Consider the following 18869-nt stretch of genomic DNA (forward strand, 5'->3'; position numbering starts at 1 on the left):
GTGTTTCCAAGCATCTGCTACCCTTGTCCTTCTAGGTGGTAGAGGTTGCAGGTTTGGAAGGTGCTGTCAAAGGAGCCTAGAGTTGTTGCAGTGCATTTTGTAGCAGGGAGTGAACGTTGAAGGTGGTGGAGGGGATGCCAATCAGGCGGGCTGCTTCGTCCTGGATGGTGTCGAGCTTCTTGAGTGTGTTCCAGGCAAGTGAAAAGTATTCCATCACACCCCCGACTTGTGCCATCTAGATGGTGGACAGGCACTGGGGAAGACACGAGGAGAGTTACTCGCCGCAGAATTCAGAGCCTCTCTGACCTGTTCTTGTATCTGCAGCATATATGTAGTTGGTTCAGTTCAGTTTCTGGTCAATGGTAACCCCCAGGATGTTGATAGTGGGGGATTCAGCAATGCCATTGAACATCAAGGGGAGATGCTTAGATTCTCTCTTGTTTGAGGTGGTCATTGCCTGCCACTTGTGTAGCGCAAATATTACTTGCCACTGATCAGCCTATGCCTATCTGGATGCGAACTGCTTCAGTACGAGTCGTCACAAATGATACTGCACACTGTTCAATCAGCGAACATCCCCACTTCTGACCTTATGATTGAAGGAAGGTCTTGATGAAGCAGCTGAAGATGGTTGGGCCTAGGATACTACCCTGAGAAACTCCTGCAGTGATGGCCTGGGACTGAGATGATTGACCAACAACCACAACCATCCTCCTTTGTGCTAGGTATGGCTCCAACCAGTGGAGAGATTTCCCCCCGATTCCCATTGACTCCAGTTTTGCTAGGGATCCGGATGCCACATTTGGTCACATGCTGTCTTGATATCAAGGGCAGTCAGTTTCACCCTACCTCTGGTTTATCTCTGTTATCCATATTTAGACCAAGGCTGTAATGAGGTCAGGAGCTGAGTGGCCCTGGCAAAACCCAAACGGAGCATCAGTGAGTAGGTTATTGCTGAGCAAGTGCTGCTTGATGGCACTGTCGATGACTCCTTCCATCACTTACTGATGATTGAAAGTAGACTATCGGGCAATAATTGGCCAGGTTGGTTCTGTCCTGTTTTATGTGCACAGGACGTACCTAGGCTATTTTCCACATTGCCAGGTAGATACCAGTGTTATAGCTGTACTGGAACAGATTGGCTAGGGGCACAGCTAGTTCTGGAGCACAAGTCTTCAGTACTATTGTCAGAATGTTGTCAGGGCCCATAGCCTTTGCAGTCTCCGGTGTTTTCAGCTGTTTCTTGATATCGCGGAAGCTGGGGACCTCAGGAGGAGGCTGAGATGGATCATCCACTCGGCACTTCTAATGGGGTGGTGATTGGAGGCCAAACCCGTCCAGCCCCAGGAGTTCCTCAGGGCAGTGTTACAGGCCCAAACATCTTCAGTTGCTTCATCAATGACCTTCCCTCCATCATATGGTCAGAAGTGGGGATGTTCATTGATGATTGCAGTGATCAGTTCCATTTGCAACTCCTCAGAAAATGAAGCAGTCTGTGCCTGTATGCAGCAAGACTTGGACAACATTCAGGCTTGGATTGATAAGTGGCAAGTAACATTCCTGCCACAGAAGTGCCAGGCAATGACCATCTCCAACAAGAGAGTCTAACCATCTCTGACATTTACGGCATCACCATCACTGAATCTCCCACCATCAACATCCTGGGGTAACCACTGACATAGGAGCCGGAGTAGGCCATTCAGCCCATCGAGCCTACCCCATTCAACATGATCATGGCTGATCATCCACTTCAATGCCTTTTTCCCACACTTATCCTCATATCCCCTTATGTCATTTGTATTTAGAGATCTGTCAAACACTGCTTTAAATATACTCAGTGACTGAGCTTCCACAGCCTCTGGGGTAAAGAAGTCCAAAGATTCACAACCCTCTGAGTAAAGAAGTTTCTCCTCATCTCTGTCCTAAGTGGCTTCCCCATTATTTTGAAATTGTGTCCCCTGGTTCTCAACTTCCCAACCAGGGGAAACATCATAGCTGCATCTACCCTCTCTATCGCTTTAAGAATTTTGTAATTTTCAATGAGGTTAAATGATTAAAAGCTTTAACTGGACCAGCCATGCAGATACTGCGAGTATAAGAACAGGTCAGAGGCTGGGTATTTTGCAGCGAGTGACTTACCTCCCAACTTCTCAAAGCCTTTCCACCATTTACAAGGCAAGAGTCAGTAGCATAATGAAACAATCTCCATTTGCCTGGATGAGTGAAGCTCCAACATCACTCAAGAAGCTTGACACCATCTAGGACAAGTCACCCTGCTTGATCAGCACCTCATCCACCACCTAAACATTCACCTCCTCTACCACTTGCACACTGCTACTGCAGTGTGTACCACCTGCGAGGTGATGAACAAGGTGCCTAGAAGAACAAGGCAGCAAGCACATGGAAATACTATCTGCAAGTTCCCCTCCAAGTCACACACCATCCTGACTTATAAATGTATTGTATCAAAATCCTGGAACTCCCTACCCAATAGGACAGTGAGTGTACCTACACCACACAGACTGTAGCAGTTCAAGAAGGTGGCAATTAGGGATGGGCAATAAATGCTGTGTTGCCAATGATACCCACATCCCATGAACAAATATAAAAAAGCAGCCATTCTCACCTACTTCTACATGCTGGTACGTCCAAGCCCCAGGAAACTCGCCCTCCATGGGTTAACAATAAAAATTCTGTTACAGCGGAGGCACGAAGCCTCTTCAAAAATACTTAATTGACTGACCTGCATCCAGAGAGTGGATTGGTTGCTTGCCCCCGGCCCACCTTTAAATTGAAAGTGGGCAGATTGAGATTTAAAAAAGATGCTACGCTTGCCTCCCACCCACCTGTCCTTGGTGTTGAAAACTCCCACCATATCTGGAAAAGCAAAACTAAATTTCAGGAGGTTTAATTCCATATTTTTAATATATGTTCTGGGAAGTCAACCTTCAAATTCAGCTGTGCATTTCATAGAAAACACTGGTGTGGTGATACCATTGATAGCGTGATATCCTAAATATGCTGAGCTGCTGATCAACTGTTCCAGGAAAAATGACGGGGCTGGTGACACCCTCAAACTTGTTTTGTAACTTATTCATTGGCATAAAAACTGTGAACCCACATATTTTATTCTTCAAAACCATGCTTAGTATTTATATAATTTAATTTGAATAAGAAATACTGAAAGCAAGCAAAAGATGTATAGCTACATACAGGATTATACATTTATTTAGATATTTTTCAAACTATATTTAAATTTCGATTAGTGGGAGGATATTGCAGTTGCCAGTCTGAAACCTTGCAATGTTTACTTGACAGCCCAGAAGCAGCTCCAGCCATGTTGACAGTGATATCAACGTAAACCACAAATTTATGTTAGTACAACATATCAACTAACATCACAGATTTATACAGCTGATCAACAAAAAAGGCAAAGCAAAACAAGGGTAGCAAGCAAGCAATAAAGTAGGTTTAATATTCCTACCCTGGTAATCTGCAGATTATTTAGCTGATGTTGCCAATTTAGAATAGTTTCCATACGGTAAACCCAGATGTTAATGTTCCCAACAAGGACACACCTTCCCACCTCACGGACTAGGATGCAGAGGGCAGAACCCAGATCCTGTAGAAGGTTTTTGATTAGTCGAGGATTCTGTTGGTCCTCAAGCACTGTAATACAACCAGAAAAAGATACTTTAATATTCACACCAATTGATAAAAAGAAATTAACAGGATAGAATTATAGGTGGATAATGCAGTGGTTTACAAATGATCTTTTCAGCTTTGGGTTGTTAATGGCTTTTGAAGTTACTAATGAGATGACCGTCCCTTCCCTTTTGATAGTTACAAAAGGAGTTTTGGCAAGCCTCAACCTAATTTAGTTGGTGCAAAACTTTCGAGTTCGAGGTTAACAATCTTTATTCAGGCTGCTGGTAGAAATGAAAAGATTCACATTTGTGAAGGTGGTCTTCAGCGATTAATATTCAGCTTATTTAAGCTGACTGGGAGTAATTTCACATGAATCTATATTGTTGTATACATGACTAGAGTGTGCGTAAGGCTAAGGTGGAACAAAGGTGTTTCATTCTTTCATCAAGACAGCCCTCACTTTCCCACTTTAATCAGTACAAAAATTTAAATCAGAAAGATAAATTTAAGAATCTCATCTAACTTTAGTAATTTTGGAGATGCAAAGAAAACGGATTCATGAAGCATGAACCTCACTATGGTATTTAACAACTCCTGTCTTACCATTTGACTTCAATGCTCAAAGTTTCACATTTTAATTCAGAATTCTAACTACTTTAATAAGAATCATGTTTTGATTATCCAATTGCTCAAGAATGAATGTATTTACTGGTTATGGGGAGGCTTAATATCCCTAAGTATTTCTCAGTGTGTTACTTTTGGAGACACTGCACATTTAAAAAAATATTCCCAGTTAACATGATTTGGGGTCTAGCAAAATATGGAAGCTGCACTTGTACAGGTAACTATCACAACTTTTTTTTTTAAAAACAAGTTATCGCATCAGGTAATCAGTTAGAAACAGTTCTTTGTATTAAGAACTCATCAGGCAAGGACCTAAATGGATGCAAACAGCATTCTACAATACCTTTGATAAATCAAAAGACAATAACTCAATAATCAAGATTAACATCTACTGAGGAGGAGGAAATAAACACAGCTATGTTGATTAGCAGGCTTTCAGTATCACATTAAAAAAACCTAAACCTACATGAAAGTCAGATATGCCAGTTGCTTTGATGTAGAAGTCCACTCAATGTATACAAAAAGGCAAGTTATACCAAGTGTGAAAATGAATTTGTACAAAGTAATCTGTGAAACTTTTTTTTGTATATCCAGAAAAATGACAAGAATTTTCCTTCAGTGCTTACATTTGTGTGTGTCGATTAGGTACTCTTAACTGAGATCATATTGATTGAAATCATCTCAATTTCCCTCAGATACAGCTTATGGTAATGATTGGATAATGAGATGAAATTAATACAGAAGACACTATTAGGCACTGGATGAATATGACTTACTATTTTGTGAATTTCATAAACAAGCAAGCAGGAAAGAAAAAGATCTGCCACAAGTCCAGGAAGCAGGTAGGGGAAAAAATAAAGTCTGATAAAACCCCAACCACATCTGCCAACCTACCTCAGCTGCTATGCAAGAGCTAGTTTAAAAGAATCCTGGAGAAAATAAAATGGTAAAACAAAAATTTAAGAAAACACTACAGTCACACAAGCATAATGTGTGGCTACGTAATGTGCTGACACTAGGATTACCTCACTGTTTGCCCAACAGTCTTCAGGAATTGAAGTTTGATCTTCTGGGCCCTGTGGCTGGCGACCCAGGAGAGAAGCAGTGTGTGTAGTTCACAACTGTGTGTCTTCATGCCTCTCAATTCCTACCACATCTTGGTGCTCAAGGCACTGTCCATTTTCAGTTTCAGCCACACTCTGCTAGAATTTCCTTGTGTCTGGTCCTGCACTACTACCAGAAATACTAAACTATCCTCTGATTTACACAATTTCATTCCAATCATCTTTCACTTGCAGAGTAATATCAAGTTTTTCTTAAACATTGAAAGCTACGTGTATGTTTAAAAAAAGGAATTAATGGTTATAAAATGGGGTCATTTTTCTTTGTCAGTGTATAGCAACACAAACTAATGTTGCCTGTTGCACACTTGTAAGATAGAAAGATTCAAGAATATGAGAATGTGTTCACAAAGGAATCCTGCAGGACCAGTCACAAGGAAATTACTTGTGCCTGTAATCAATACTTTGAGAATACAAATGGGAGAAAAAAAAACACTATCTATTTCTCCTGTCTAATGTGATGTATGTTGGAAACTGTGCTTGCCAGTATTTTGTTAAATATGAACAAAGTTTGGAAATTCCAGTGGTGCATGTGACTGGTTTAAAATATCCCATGACCAAGTATCATATGATATGCCACATGGTCAAATCTCCACAATTACACCAAAAGTTAGCAACCCTAGCTAACACAAACAGGTTTTTTTTTCTTCCACCCCTGCCCCTTCAACTTTCAAGCTGTAATTTCTTCTACTATTTGTTATGCAGTAGTAGCTTATTGAAGAAAAATAACTAAAGAGATGGAACCAAGGCCTTTAAGAGATAGGACTATGGCATACTGGCATTGAGCCGATATACCCATTTCTCCTAGAGACTCCACACTGGTTATTTGTCTGAGATTGGACCTAAGTCAATGCAGGCCAATTCGGAGCTGTTCTTCATTGGATCTACCAAGATTTTAGAAAAGTGTCTTGTTTATGAATGGAATACAAATAAGTGTACTGTCAAAGTACAAGATTATCTGTTTTAACCATTGTGAGGGCACCATCCTCACCAACAGCAAAATGCACAATAAGTAGCTTTGTCAGCCATTGCTTGTATTTCAAGCTGGGAATGCACAGTAAACTTACACAAATTGACTACTGTGTTTCCAGCATTACAACAGCGACTACACTTCAAAATTACTTAAAATAAAAACAAGAAATGCTGGAACCACTCAGGCAAAATTACTTCACTGACAGTAAAGCACCTTAGGAAATCCTGATGTCATGAAGGTGCCATGTAAATCCAGCATGCTGCAATTCTATACTACTTGAAAATTCTTCAGTCTCCAAGATAAGTGAAGTTTACACTGCAAAGGACATTAATCTTGTATAGGGTCTCCAGCTGAGTGAGCTCGACCTCAGGATTTCCAAGCTTTAAGGGCAGCTGCAGTCACTGTGGAGCATCAAGGAGCAGCAGAGCTTCCTGGATCGTACATTCCAAGAGGTGGTCACCCCACTGGCCTGAGATTTCAGGACAGTAAATGGGTGACCATCCGGAAGAGTAGGAAGAGGCAAGTGCAGGATACTTCGGGCTGTGCGCCACTCTCAACGTGGTACTCCGCTTTGGAGACTGGGGAGTGACCACAGCTTGAAGGATGCAGTCAAGACCATGGCACCAATTGGTAAAGGACTGCACAGGAGGAACAGCAGAGAGCAGTAAAGCAGTTGTTATATGAGATTCTATAGTTAGGGGGCAGACAGGCATTTCTGTAACCATCAACGCGAGTCCCGCATGGTGCGTTGCCTCCCTGATACGAGAATAAAGGAAATCATGCAGATAGTACATAATATTCTGCAGGGGGAAGGGAGTGAGCCAGAAGTTGTGGTACACGTCAGTACCAATGGTATAGCACAGCCAGGTATTGAGGTCCCATGGTCAGACTTTCAAAAACTAGGCTTGAAGTTAAAAAGTAGGACCTCGAAAGTTGGACTCTCTGGATTACTTCCAGTACCACCCACTAGCGAGAGTAGAAATAGGAAGATAAAAGGAGGATCAATGCGTGGCTTGAGGCCTGGTGTAGGAGGGAGGGCTTCAGATTCTAGGGGCATAGGGTCCAGTTCTTGGGCAGGAGGCACTTATTCAAAAGGGACGGGTTGCACCTCAACAGAGACCAATGTCCTTACAGGGAGGTTCACTAGTGTGGTTGGGGAGGGTTAAAACTAAATTGGCAGGGGAATCGGCACCAGCTTATTGTAGAAAATAGGAATAAAAGGTGCACAAAATGTTGGCTAGTACTAGAGAAGGAAGTAATGCCATATTAGATAGGAGCACACTCAGAAGGATTATCAGGAATGCAAAGACAGATTTACAACGCATGTATGTAAAAGCACAAAGTGTGGAGAATATGATTGGTCAGCCACAAGCACAAATAGCCATGTGGGAATAAGATGTAGTGGCAATAATAGAAACTTGGTTAAAAATTGTGAGGACTGGGTGCCTAATTTTCAAGAATACAAAGTGTTCTGAAAGATATGGAAGGAGAAAAATGGAGGTGGGGGTGGCAGTACTGTGGAGGGAAGGCATTCTAGTGTTGGAAAGGAAGGATGTCTTTGAGGGGACAAAGACAGAATCTATTTAGTTAGAGTAGAGAAGCAAAAAAAAAAGGGGATGATCACATTACTGGAGATATCCCATCTTCTTCTTCTTTGGCCTCCTTGTCGCGAGAGACAATGGGTAAGCACCTAGGGGTGGTCAGTGGTTTGTGAAGCAGCAGCTGGAGTGGCTATAAAGGCCAATTCTAGAGTGACAGACTCTTCCACAGGTGCTGCAGATAAAATTGGTTGTCGGGGCTGTTACACAGTTGGCTCTCTCCTTGCGCTTCTGTCTTTTTTCCTGCCAACTGCTAAGTCTCTTCGACTCGCCACACTTTAGCCTCACCTTTATGGCTGCCCACCAGCTCTGGCGATCACTGGCAACTGACTCCCACGACTTGTGATCAATGTCACAGGACTTCATGTTGCGTTTGCAGACGTCTTTAAAAGCGGAGACATGGACGGCCGGTGGGTCTGATACTAGTGATGAGCTTGCTGTACAATGCGTCCTTGGGGATCCTGCCATCTTCCATGCGGCTCACATGGCCAAGCCATCTCAAGCGCTGCTGACTCAGTAGGGTGTATATGCTGGGGATGTTGGCTGCCTCGAGGACTTCTGTGTTGGAGATGCAGTCCTGCCACCTGATGCCAAGTATTCTCCGGAGGCAGCGAAGATGGAATGAATTGAGAGGTCGCTCTTGGCTGACATATGTTGTCCAGGCCTTGCTGCCGTACAGCAAGGTACTGAGGACACAGGCTTGATACACTCGGACTTTTGTGTTCCGTGTCAGTATGCCATTTTCCCACACTCTCTTGGCCAGTCTGGACATAGCAGTGGAAGCCTTTCCCATGCGCTTGTTGATTTCTGCATCGAGAGACAGGTTACAGGTGATAGTTGAGCCTAGGTAGGTGAACCACTTCCACAGCGTGGTCGCCGATATTGATGGATGGAGCATTTCTGACGTCCTGTCCCACGATGTTAGTTTTCTTGAGGCTGATGGTTCGGCCAAATTTGTTGCAGGCAGCTGCAATCTTGTCGATGAGTCTCTTCAGACATTCTTCTGTGTGAGATGTTAATGCAGCATCGTCAAAGAGGAGTTCCCTTATGGAGGACTTTCTGTACTTTGGTCTTCCCTCTAAGATGGGCAAGGTTGAACAACCTGCCACCAGATCTTGTGTGGAGGAAAATTCCTTCTTCTGAAGACTTGAACGCATGTGAGAGCAGCAGGGAGATGATGATCCCAAACAGTGTAGATGCGAGAACACAGCCCTGTTTCACACCACTCAGGATAGGAAAGGGGTCTGATGAGGTGCCGCTATGCTGAATTGTGCCTTTCATATGGTCATGGAATGAGGTGATGATACTTAGTAGCATTGCTGGCCATCCGATCTTTTCTAGTAGTCTGAAGAGACCACATCTGTTGACGAGGTCAAAGGCTTTGGTGAGATCAATGAAAGCAACGTAGAGGGGAATCTGTTGTTCGCCAGCTACAGAAGAAATGTCGTGGAGGGAGAACAGCATGTCAATGGTGGATCTCTGCTCGAAAGCCACTGTGCCTCAGGGTAGACACGCTCAGCCAGCTTCTGGAGCCTGTTTAAAGCAACTCGAGTGAAGACTTTCCCCACGATACTGAGCAGGCAGATTCCATGGTAGTTGTTGCAGTCACAGCGATCACCCTTGTTCTTATAGAAGGTGATGGTATTGGCATTGCGCATGTCCTGTGGTACTGCTCCCTCATCCCATTACAGGCAAAGCAGTTCATGTAGTGCCGAATGTATGGCAGGATTGGCACTCTTGATTATTTCAGGGGTAATGCTGTCCTTCCCATGGGCTTTTCCGCTGGCTAGAGAATCAATGGCATCAGAGTTCCAATTTTGTTGGCTGTACGTCCAGCTCATCCACGACTGGCAGAGACTGGGCTGCACTGAGGGCGGTCTCAGTGACATTTTCCCTGGGAGTACAGTTCTAGGTAGTGCTCCACCCAGCAGTCCATTTGCTTGCATTGGTCAGTGATCGCGTCCCCTGATTTAGATTTGAGGGGGGCGATCGTTTTGATGTTTGGCCTAAAGGCTCTCTTAATGCCATCATACATTCCTCTGATGTTCCCAGTGTCGGAGATATCCCATAGGCCTTCAAATAGTGAGAGAAAGATAGAGGAGCAAATATGCAGGGAAATTACAGAGATGTGCAAGAACTATAGAGTGGTGATATTGGGTGACTTAATGTTGGAGTAAAGGGAAAGGAGGGGGGGGGGGGGGGGGAAATTTCTGAAATGTGTACAGAAGTTGTTCCTTGACCAGCATGCTCTGTCCAACTAGGAAGGAAGTATTGCTGGATCAGGATCTGGGGAATGTGATGGGCCAAGTGTCTGTGGAGAACACCTGGATTAGAGCAATCACTGTACCATAAGGTTTAGATTAGTAATGAAGAGCAAGGAACAATCTGAAGTAGAACTTCTAAACTGGAAGAGAGCCAACTTCAATGGGATGAGGGGGGATCTAGCCAGGGTAAAATGGAACCAAAGATTAGCAACAAAATCTGTAACGGAGCAATGGGTGATCGTTAAAAGATATTGTTGTTTCAGCGACAAGCTAGGTACATTCCGACAATTGCGAAAGGTAAGGGATCCAAAGCCAGAGCTCCTTGGATCATGAGGGAGATAGAGAAAAGATGAAACAAAACAAAAAAAGATGTGAATGATGCACATTAGGTGAATTCCTCTAGCGAGACCCAGACCAAATACAAGTAGCTGAGAGCAGAACTGAAGAGGAAATTACAACTGGCAGGCAGAGCGAGCAAGAGAGCGGAGAATGAGACTAAAATGACAGTTAACATAAAACGGGAACCGAAAAATCTTCCACCAGCATGTAAATAGCAAGCAAGTAGTAAGAGGTGGGGTGTGGCCTAACCTAGAGACAAGAATACTTAAATGAGTACAGTAGTGCTTACTAAGGAAGAGGATGCTGACAAAATATCAATAGAAGCAGAGATGGTAATGGCTAAGGTGAAAACTCAAAGGCAGGGTGTACTGGAAAGGCTGGCTACACTTAGAGTGGATAAGGTGCCTGATCCAGATGGCTTGCATCCCACGTTGCTAAAGGAAGTTGGGGTGGAGAGAGCAAAAGGGCTTTCCATAATCCTCCAATTTTCCTTAGATACGGGGGAGGTACCAGAGGATTGGAGAGAGTGGCAAATGTGACAGCCTTATTCAAGAAAAGGTGTTAGGACATTACACATAACTACAGGCTGGTCAGAAATTAGTGGTTGGTAAGGTTTTGGAAACAATAATCGGAGGGGAAAAAATAAGACACTTGGGAGAGGTTTGAGTTAATTAGGCAGAACCAACAGAGATTTGTAAAAGGCAGATTGTGTTTGACTAATCCAATTGATTTTTTTGATGAAGTAACAGAGAATGTTGAGGAAGGGAAAGCAGTGGATTTTGTCCATATGAATTTTAAAAGTCTTTGACAAAGTACCACATAAAAGGCTGGCTACCAAAATGCAGGCTTATGGACGAGGAGGGCCAGTGTCAGTTCAGATTTTTAAAAATGGCTTAAGGACAGAAAACAGCAAGTCATAATGAAAATGGTTGTTTTTCAGACTGGAGGTTTGGTAGAAAGCAATGCTCCCCAAGGTTCAGTGCTAGGATCAGTTTTTATATGTATTAATGATACCAAACATGGAGGCATAGCAGACAGACAGTGAGAATGATACCAGTCAACTACAACAAGCTAGCAGAATGGGCAGATGGAATTTAATTTGGAGAAATATGTGAGGTGATGCATTTTGGCAAAAGGATAGGGATAGACAATATAGACAAAATGGTAGCGTACAGGGACAGAAAAGACCTGGGCTGCATGTGCATAGATTTTTTTTTTAAAAAAGGTGGCAAGACATAGAGTAGTTAGCAAAGAATATGGGATCTTGGGCTTCATAAATAGAGATAGAGTACAAAATCAGGGAGGTCATGCTGAACCTTTATCAAACTCTAGTAGCCCAAAACTACAGTAGTGCATTCAGTTCTGGTCACCACACTTTTGGAAAGATGTGAGGGCCCTTGAGAGGGTGCAAAAGAGTTTTACCAGAATGGTTGTAGGGATGAGGGATGTTAGGTACAAGATTAGGTTGGAAAACCCAGGGTTCTTCGTGCAGCAAAGAGATTGAAGGGAAATTTGATAGAGGCGTACACGATTCTGACAGGTTTCGATAGGGTAGACAAAGAAAAGCTATTTTCATCAGCTGATGCTCAAGGACTAGGGGACACAGATTTAAGGTTTTGGGCAAGAGATGTAGGGGGACGTGAGGAAGAACGGCTTTTATGCAACGAGTGGTAATGACCTGGAATTCTCTGCCTACGAGGGTGGTGGAAGCGGAGACAATGAACGACTTTAAAATGAAATTGGACGGGCACCTGCGGGAAATAAACTTACAGGGCAACGGGGATAGAGCCCGGAAGTGATTGAAATGCTCTGCAGAGAGCCGGCATGGATTCAATGGGCCCCAATAGCCTCCTTCTGTGCTATTATGATTATGTTTACTCTGTGTCTAGGAACTAAGTAGATTTAAAGACTTCTGAATATTTGAAGACACAAGTCACCACATGACAACTGAAACAAAATAGAATGAATGCCTTGGGAAGGAGGAACTTGGTATAGATCTCTCTACATTTCTTGTCTTAGAAAGATGTTTTTACATATTTGCACATTAAAAAAGGGTCGCTAAGTTTACCTTTCCGAACAATCTTTTCCAAAATATTGAAGTAGTTCTTCTGTGCAGCTCCACTTAAAGAGGTCAACTGTGAGTTTGCTATAAGCTGCAGAAGCTGTTGAGTTAAAAAGTTTTACAAATCATGAATCTTTAGTATAGCAAAATGAATTTTCCTTTGCTACAGATCTTCGAACAAGCAATTCACTAAGAATGTACGCTTGAATTGTATAGTTGTAATGACCAAAGCAGTTAAAATAAAATTAAAAAAAATAGCATTCAAATACAAAAGTTCCTTCCTCCACAAAGTTCACATCTTGGCACATTGAAATTACTGGTATAAAATTAAATATATATCCCAACAAGGATTATAGAACACATATCCAAGCAGCATCGGTTTAAGAAGGGACTAATGGTGCTTGGAGGCATTAATAGTTATACAAAGAACAAAGAACAAAGAAAATTACAGCACAGGAACAGGCCCTTCGGCCCTCCAAGCCTGCGCCGATCCAGATCCTCTATCTAAACATGACGCCTATTTTCTAAGGGTCTGTATCTCTTTACTTCCTGCCCATTCATGTATCGATCTAGATACATTTTAAAAGACGCTATCGTGCCCGCGTCTACCACCTCCACTGGCAACGCGTTCCAGGCACCCACCACCCTCTGTGTAAAGAGCTTTCCATGCATATCCCCCCTAAACTTTTCCCTTTTCACTTTGAACTCGTGACCCCTAGTAATTGAATCCCCCACTCTGGGAAAAAGCTTCTTGCTATCCAACCTGTCTATACCTCTCATGATTTTGTACACCTCAATCAGGTCCCCCCTCAACCTCCGTCTTTCTAATGAAAATAATCCTAATCTACTCAACCTCTCTTTATAGCTAGTGCCCTCCATACCAGGCAACATCCTGGTGAACCCCCTCTGCACCCTCTCCAAAGCATCTACATCCTTTTGGTAATGTGGCAACCAGAACTGCACGCAGTATTCCAAATGCGGCCGAACCAAAGTCCTATACAACTGTAACATGACCTGCCAACTCTTGTACCCAATACCCCGTCCGATGAAGGAAAGCATGCTGTATGCCTTCTTGACCACTTTATTGACCTGCGTTGCCACCTTCAGGGAACAACGGTGTTTAAGGTAAGGATAGGAGGAATAAAGTGGTTAGAGTATGCTACTAAGCTTGAAGGACAAATGCTTATTCACTTCCTTATATTGTTAGTAGGTGTATTTTACTGGAGCAGTCGGTTTTAAAATAAACCATACAACTGCAGCATGAATCATTTGGTGCAAAAGCACTGCAGTCTGAATTATGATATAGTTATGGTTACGCTGTGTTCAATTTCAATATTGAAGTTCATAACCTAATTATATAAAAAAAAACTGACAGGAGCGTTTCAAGACACTAAAAGACTCGAGGTCAAAATCTGAATTGTGTGTTGTTGGAACCCTTCAATGCCATATGTTATGATCCTGTAGTTTTTTATTTTTTCGGGAAGAATGTGGTGTGCCTTTAAGGCTGGGAAAAGGAACCGTACTGTTTTAAGACAGCAGGCTCCGGAAGGTGAGTCAAAGAATGCATTTTTGTTGCTCCGGGATATAGTCATTTGAAGATGGTGCTTCAGAGAGTGCATTCTCGTTGCCTGGGATATAGCCATTGAGGATGAGAGATTGAGAGATACATTGTTACAATTTAATTTTGAACTGGCTTTTAGTGGAAACAAGACTGTTCTAACTCAGAGAAACAGACAGACTGCTGTGTATTAACACCTGATAAGGAGGGCTCTCAGACCATTTAAACTGAAAGAGAATTTAGTCCGTTTATTTAATATTCTCTCTCAAAATTCAAAAAAGTCAAGCCAAAACAGAGATCTCTGATAATTTAAACTGAAGGAAGGGAAGTTGGACTGTGAAAATCTTTTATCCCTCAAAAAAATTCTAAAGCCAAATTGATTCATGAAAAAAATTTGTAAATTGTTCATTGTTGAAATTCGTCGCTGGAGAAGGAGCAACAATTTCAACTTCTGAATTAGACTACGGACTGTTCTACTGCTGAAGAACCTTTTTCTCCACCCAGCAGATGGCTGTGAGGACTTCAAGCAACCTTGGACTGTTCCACATCCAGCAGGAGTGTAAATGTGCAAGGACTCTAATTTTTCTCTATTTTAAAAGTTGTTTATATCTTAGTAGTGTTTAAGAATTTAGTTTTTCTAATTAATTAAACAGTTAATTTGTTGATTTAAAGACACCTAGTTTGGTTAGCCTCATTCGGGGGTTAACAAATGGTACAATTTGGCTGGGTCTTTCTTTAATTTGGAAAGTTTAAAACGATATGTTAGGCAATCTGTGGAGGGATGGGATTGAATTAACAGTGTGTTTCTCCCACCACAATCAGAATCGTATATTTTGATTGGGAGCTTTGACTGGAGCAGGTCGGTTGTAATACATAGCATTTTGCAAGCTATACATGTTCAGTGTTCCAAGATCCAAGATGGATCCATATCTTCTACACTTCCTGGATATCAGAAAATAATGCAGGTAACAGGTCGATATACGTAGATAAGGTCTCTCAGTGGCTACTGTATGCACTGATTGAAGATCCTCCAAATGATTCAGTTGGACCTCCGTATAAAACTGCAGAAGATATTTGAAAATGTAGAGGTGACTACTCTCTTGGTCAAGACCTCGCCACTGATAGTGATCTCATCCTGCTTGGCCACATACCGAAGTAAAACTGAGAGTTACAAGCAATTCCACCTATAAATCAAACAAAATAGGCAATACCAGGTGGCAATTGGATGACCTAGCTCATGAGGGCTTTCCAATGCCCTGGTAAAAGCTGACAGTGAGGGGATATGTCATAATATCATCAGCATCAGTAAGCACCAACACATTGAACTGGAAAGTATGGAAAACCTGAGCCAATTTCATTTGATCATCAATTGTGATAAAAATGATTGGGATGCCAAGCTGAACATATTCTGAAGGAAGGAGAGATCAGAATAAGAGAAAGATTTCCCTCTATTGATGTATCTAATCTATTCCATCTTGCATGTTTAACATGCCTTGAAGGCAACACTTTTTTTGAAGTCAACAATCCTTGAAGATATGACAATTGACAGCATTGTAATTTAAAGCAAGAGACCGACCAAGCATTTTTTTGATGTTAGTGAGCCTGAGGCCTTACAGCGTTTCTACAGTTCTTCTATTTTAGAGATAACACTTGATGCGGCTATCATGGTGTTAATTGAGGATATGTGCATTGATGGTTTTGCTGTTCATCAGCACCATCAAAAGCAAGTTTAAGAGATAACATATTGTCCAGTCTCAAACCAGTGTCCTAAACTTAAACAAGGGCAATTACAGAGGTATGAAGAAAGAGAGTTGTCTAAAGCGGGTTGGAAAGATGGACTAAGGGGAAGGTCAGTGGATGAGCAGTAGCAGACATTTAAGCAGATATTTTATAAACGATCAGCAAAAATTTATCCCAGTCAAAAAAGGAGGACTCGATAAGGATGAACCACACGTGGTTAACAAAGGTAGTCAACAAAGGTGGTCAAGGAGAGTATCCAATCAAAAACTAAGGATACAAAGCGGCGAAAACTAGTGGTAGGCCAGAGGATTGGGAATTTTTTTTTTTTTTTAGGAACCAGCAGCAGATGACTAAAAAGTGAATAAAGAGGGAGAAAATTGATTAGGAAAGTAAATTGGCAAGAAATATAAAAACAAACAGCAAGAGCTTCTACAGGTATATAAAAAGAGAGAGTTGCTAAAGTAAGCCTGGGTCCCTTGGAGGATGCGACTGGAGAATTGATAACAGGGAACAGGGAAATGGCAGATAATTTAAGCCAATATATTCGAGAAAAGAATCCAATCTACATTCAGTACTAATGCATCGCACTGGGACAGCCAAAATTTGATCAGAGCGACACCTGACATTGACACGTTTCTCACCAGTACTGGGGAGGTTAGTCACTGGTCAGGACCCAGGTGACAAGCTGCAAGCACTGATCATCCCAGATTTTTACTTGAGTATTAACATGATAAACAAGCTGCAATATAAAAGAATCTCCCACATCAAAGTGGCGCAGTGGTTAGCACCGCAGCCTCACAGCTCCAGCGACCCGGGTTCAATTTTGGGTACTGCCTGTGTGGAGTTTGCAAGTTCTCCCTGTGTCTGCGTGGGTTTACTCCGGGTGCTCCGGTTTCCTCCCAAATGCCAAAGACTTGCAGGTTGATAGGTAAATTGGCCATTATAAATTGCCCCGAGTATAGGTAGGTGGTAGGGAAATATAGGGACAGGTGGGGATGTGGTAGGAATATGGGATTAGTGTAAGATTAGTATAAATGGGTGGTTGATGGTCGGCACAGACTCGGTGGGCCGAAGGGCCTGTATCAGTGCTGTATCTCTAAAAAAAAATAAAGGCAAGGTCAGCAGCCTGACACTGAGCTACAGTCAGATACAGTGGAAAAGAGGTAAGAGGTGGATTTTAAAGCTGTTTAAACTAATGTCATTCCGATGTATCGGTCTTCACGGTGGAGGACACTATAAACATCCCACAGATACCAGATAAGCAAGGAGCTAATGGGAGGAAAGATCTTGTTACAATCTCTATCATGAGGGAAAAAGTATTTGTCAAACTAATGGGACTAAAGGCAGACAAGTAACCAGGACCTGATGGCCTACATCCAAGGGTTTTAAAGGAAGTGGTTGCAGAGATAGTGGAGGCATTGGTCGAAATATTCCAGAACTCACTGGATTCTGGGAAGGTCCCAGCGGATTGGAAAACTGCTAACGTGATTCCCCTGTTCAAGAAGGGAGGGAGACAAAAATCAGGAAACTATAGGCCAGTCAGCCTAACATCAGTCGTTGGGAAAATGCTAGAGTCCATTATTAAGGAAGAAATAGTAGGACATTTAGAAAAGCTTAACGCAATCAAACAGAGTCAACATGGTTTTGGAAAAGGAAATCATGTTTGACAAATTTGCTAGAGTTCTTTCAGGATATGACAAGCAGAGTTGATAAAGGGGAACAAGTAGATGTAGTGTATTTGGATTTCCAGAAGGCATTCGATAAGGTGCCACATGAAAGATTATAGCACAAGATAGGAGCTCACGGTATTGGGGGTAATGTATTAGCATGGATTGAGGATTGGTTAACTCACAGAAGACAGAGTCGGGATAAATGGGTCTTTTTCCGATTGGAAAGACGTAACTAGTGGAGTGCCACAAGGATCCGTCCTAGGGCCTCAATTATTTATTATTTATATTAATAACTTGGAGGAGGGGGCAGAGTGCAATATATCCAAATTTGCTGACGTTACAAAAATAGGTGGGAGGGCATGTTGTGATGAGGACATAAGGAATCTGCAAGGGGATATAGACAGGTTGAGTGAGTGGACAAAAACTTGGCAGATGGAATTTAATGTAGGAAAATGTGAGGTCATGCACTTTGGTAGGAAGAATCAAAAGGCAGATTATTTAAATGGAGAGAGACTCCAAAAATTGCAGCACAGAGGGATCTGGGTGTTCTTGTGCATGCAGATGCAGCAAATAATTAAAGGTGACAAATGGAATTTTGGCCTTTATTGCTAGGGGGTTGGAGTTTAAAATTGGGAAGTCTTGTTGGTGATGCTGCAACTGGAGTACAGTGTACAGTTTTGGTCGCCGTATTTAAGAAAGGATATACTGGCATTGGAGACAGTTCAAAAGAGATTCACTAGGCTGATTCCTAGGATGAAGGGGTTGGCTTAACAAGAATGGCTAAACAGGTTAGGTCTTTATTCAGAGTTTAGAAGAATGAGGGGTGATCTTATTGAAACGTACAAGATTCTGAGGGGGCTTGACAGGGTGGATGTTGAGAAGATATTTCCACTCGTGAGGGAATCTCGAACTAGTTACGGAATAAGGGGACACTCATTTAAAATTGAGATGCGAAGGAATTTCTTCTGAGGGTAGCGAATGTCTGGAATTCTCTACCGCAGGGAATTGTAGAGGCTAGATCACTGCAAGTATTTAAAGGGGAGGAAGATAGATTTTTGAAATAATCGGGGGGTTGAGGGCTATGAGGAGCTGGCATGAAAGAGGAGTTGCAATCTGGGGTAGATCAACCATGATCTTATTGAATGGCAGGGCAGGCTGGAGGGAGCCGAATGGCCTACTCCTGCTCCTATTGCTTATGTTCTCATGTATGATTTAGAGCAATTTCAGCACTATGTGAAGATGTTAAATGAAGTACAAATCTTCTGACAGGGG

General features: G+C 42.4%; 1 protein-coding gene across 5 annotated transcripts in view; it reads right to left on the minus strand.

The window, feature by feature from the left end:
* The window catches only part of fbxo25 (F-box protein 25), a 78106-nt gene that overhangs the window by 26835 nt on the left and 32402 nt on the right, over window positions 1-18869 (minus strand). For all 5 annotated transcript variants that reach the window (XM_068021976.1, XM_068021965.1, XM_068021986.1 and 2 more), the window contains 2 exons: window positions 12636-12729; window positions 3485-3669 (listed from right to left, as the gene is read on the minus strand). In XM_068021976.1, the coding sequence (XP_067878077.1) occupies window positions 3485-3669; window positions 12636-12729 (279 nt within the window). The remainder of the gene's footprint in view (window positions 1-3484; window positions 3670-12635; window positions 12730-18869) is intronic.

This window comes from Heterodontus francisci, chromosome 3 (assembly GCF_036365525.1).
Source record: "Heterodontus francisci isolate sHetFra1 chromosome 3, sHetFra1.hap1, whole genome shotgun sequence".
In the NCBI taxonomy this organism is placed as follows: domain Eukaryota; kingdom Metazoa; phylum Chordata; class Chondrichthyes; order Heterodontiformes; family Heterodontidae; genus Heterodontus; species Heterodontus francisci.